At 54.9% G+C, this 2,664-nt stretch overlaps 1 protein-coding gene across 4 annotated transcripts in view; it reads right to left on the reverse strand.

The window, feature by feature from the left end:
* Nucleotides 1-2,333, reverse strand: part of Tnfrsf14 (TNF receptor superfamily member 14) — a 7,451-nt gene extending 5,118 nt beyond the window's left edge. Inside the window, exons 1-3 of one of the 4 annotated variants that reach the window (XM_031379715.1) lie at nucleotides 1,736-2,333; nucleotides 860-962; nucleotides 286-411 (exon numbers count right to left, since the gene is read on the reverse strand). In XM_031379715.1, coding sequence (XP_031235575.1) covers nucleotides 286-411; nucleotides 860-962; nucleotides 1,736-1,840 — 334 coding nt within the window. In that variant the 5' untranslated portion in view covers nucleotides 1,841-2,333. The remainder of the gene's footprint in view (nucleotides 1-285; nucleotides 412-859; nucleotides 963-1,735) is intronic. The other 3 variants (XM_031379714.1, XM_031379717.1, XM_031379716.1) reach the window with 3 other exon arrangements.
* Between the last annotated feature and the right edge of the window lie 331 nt (nucleotides 2,334-2,664).

Genomic DNA, 2,664 nt, shown 5'->3' on the forward strand with positions numbered 1-2,664 from the left:
ATATATAGTGACCACATTAATCCCCAGTGATGTCCCACCCCATGTAAGAGCTCCTACACAGGCAGGGAAACTGAGGCAGGAAAGAGCCTCTCATCACCACATGAACCACATAGAAGGGGAGAAAAAGAAGTAGGCAGTGGGATCTCAGTGACCAGTGCCGTGACAGACACTCTGAGCACCTGCTTACAATAGCAGGAGCGTCAGTCTGCCGTGAGATGCCCTCTTCTTGAACCAATGCCCGAGCTCAAGTGCTCCAGCACACCCCACCTCCTCAGGAGCTCCTACCTGGATCACAGACTCCGCAGGGCAGACACTTGCTCAGGCCATTTGCATGGGCGGTATATGTCTGTGGGGGACAGGGGGCACACACTGTCCCTGTATGCTCACTGCAGACCTGCTTCACGTAGTAACCTGCAGCCAGGACCCACAGTTCCTCAGCAAGGGGGGTGGGAGGTAACCTACAGAAGCCTTCCCTGTACCCTCATGTGGGTCCAGCAAGGTAGGCACCAACCACAATTAAGGCCCCACAGGACTTGTTGGCCCATCTGCCTTCTGTGTGCCCTCTATGAGCAGTACAGAAGCCCGGGGGTGGGTCCTCCTAAATCCCTCAGAACTGGCCCTGACCCCAGCCCACTTTCAGTCTCAGTCTCTGGTTATACACACATAGAGCCTGCCCTATCCCCCAGGCCCACCCAGGCAGTGAACCTCAAAGACCCCAGATGCTGAGGACTAAAGGCTACCAAGGACTATCCCTGAACTTAATTAACACCCTACAGCCATTGGACTGAGGACCCAGAGACCCAGAGGCTCAGGACAGGAGTGTCTCCCTGGCACAGCACTGCCTCCTGGGAGCTCCTACCTGGGTTGCACATGGGGCAGCACTCGTCCCCCACAGAGAACTCCTCCTGTCTGCATGAGGGCTGGGCAGAGATACGCAAGTTCAAAAGGAAGACACACAGCACCTGGGAGAGGGGATGAGTGCTGCTGTGGGGTGGGGGGAGGGGTGAGAAGGGGGAGGATTCCCTCCATCCCTATGGCTCCCTCCCCCAGGCTGGCCAAGGCTGGGGGAGGGATCCATGCTCTGCTCCTTGCAGTGAGGAAACAGCACTTCAGTGTCTGTAGGAGGGGCTCGGGCCCAGGTCTGCTTAACCTGCCTTCTGCCTTCATTGCCTGACAGTATAAGGCCTGAGAGGCAGCAGGGCCAGCTGAGGCTGGGAACAGGCTCTTCAGAATCCTGGAGAGTTAGGGGGCAGGGCATGGCTGACTGATGGTTAGTGTATCCTACTTGAGCAAACAGGATAGACATTCTGACACCTGCTAGCCTACCCTAATCTCTCCACTATATGAAGGTGCTTATCCTCGGGGACAGAGTTACATATAGTTGGCCTCCTGCTATAGGGGCTGTGCAGAAACAGCCAAAGGTCTGTCAAGGGCTGTTCAGGGTCTGCCAAGGGTTACTACGCCCACGGCATCACCTCCTGCCCTTGAAAGAGAGTCACAGCCATTGTCTGTGAGTGGAGGCCCGGGTGGAGGGGCAGAAGTCTGGCCTGCCTGTACCCTCCCAACCTGAGGTTGTTCTCAACTATCTCCAGAGATTTGGAGATCCAGATTCAAAGAGCCCTGTGAGTTAGCCACCCAGACAAAGCCAAGGAAAAGGAAACATCTGTGGTGATCTGTGGCCAGAGTCAGGCCGGAAGGACGGAGCTTGGGGGCTGTAAAGGGCTCGGGAACTCACCAGCCTGAAGGTGTTGTCTGTAGGGGCCTGGCTCCAGGGTGATGACCCCCATCCTGGGATATGTTCCATTTTCTTGATCAAGACACTGTAGGCCAGGAGCCCCATGGGCTCTGGACCTCCTCATACACTCTCATGAGCAAAAAAGTGAAAATGAAAGGAAAAACGTAGTATCTCTGACTGAGCTCTGTCAGAAGCAGATGGGGCACACTAAGTACCCACGGGGCGTGGTGTTGTACTGGTCTCAAAGTCCAAACAGAGCCTCAGCTTCAGACGCAGAACAGGGACACTAGCAAGTTCTCCCAGCCTGTATACACTCTGTGGAAGTGTGTCTGTCTCCCAGGTCGCTGCAAACACCTTGATGCTTACCTTGAATTTTGACAGAAGCCTGAAATAGGAACCTCTTGGCCTCAGGGAACGGGAACTTGATCTTTTGACCTATTTCCCAACACACCCTTCTCACAGGACCCTCCCCTAGAAGCTTCTAGTCACTTCCCAGACACCACGTCAGGGTCATCCCCATTACCAGTCTCTCACTGCTGGCTTCTTCAGCCTACACACTTCTGAGCACATACGGCCCTAGCGACAGGAGCCAACCTTTATCTTCTGAGGGCGAAGCAGGGCTTCTTATCACCCTCAAGCAGGCTACCCTGAGAGGGCCCGGGTGGAGCAGACCTATTTTCATTTTGCAGATGGGGATGGGGGCTTTGAGTAGGACTACAGGGTAGTATGCTGGGCTTCCCCAGCCCACAGCCACCGGCTGAGGTCATGGGCTTCAGTAAGCCTAAGGGCGGGGACCTACTATAGACCTAGGCTGTGGAGAGCTTTTGGTGCCGCTTCTAGGAACCTGACATTCGTCACTGGGCTCGGATTCGGATAAGAATATCAGAAACACTGACCATAGGGCTTTGCTTACTGCTTTACTGAATGAC

Source organism: Mastomys coucha, unplaced genomic scaffold, assembly GCF_008632895.1.
Source record: "Mastomys coucha isolate ucsf_1 unplaced genomic scaffold, UCSF_Mcou_1 pScaffold18, whole genome shotgun sequence".
Classification (NCBI taxonomy): domain Eukaryota; kingdom Metazoa; phylum Chordata; class Mammalia; order Rodentia; family Muridae; genus Mastomys; species Mastomys coucha.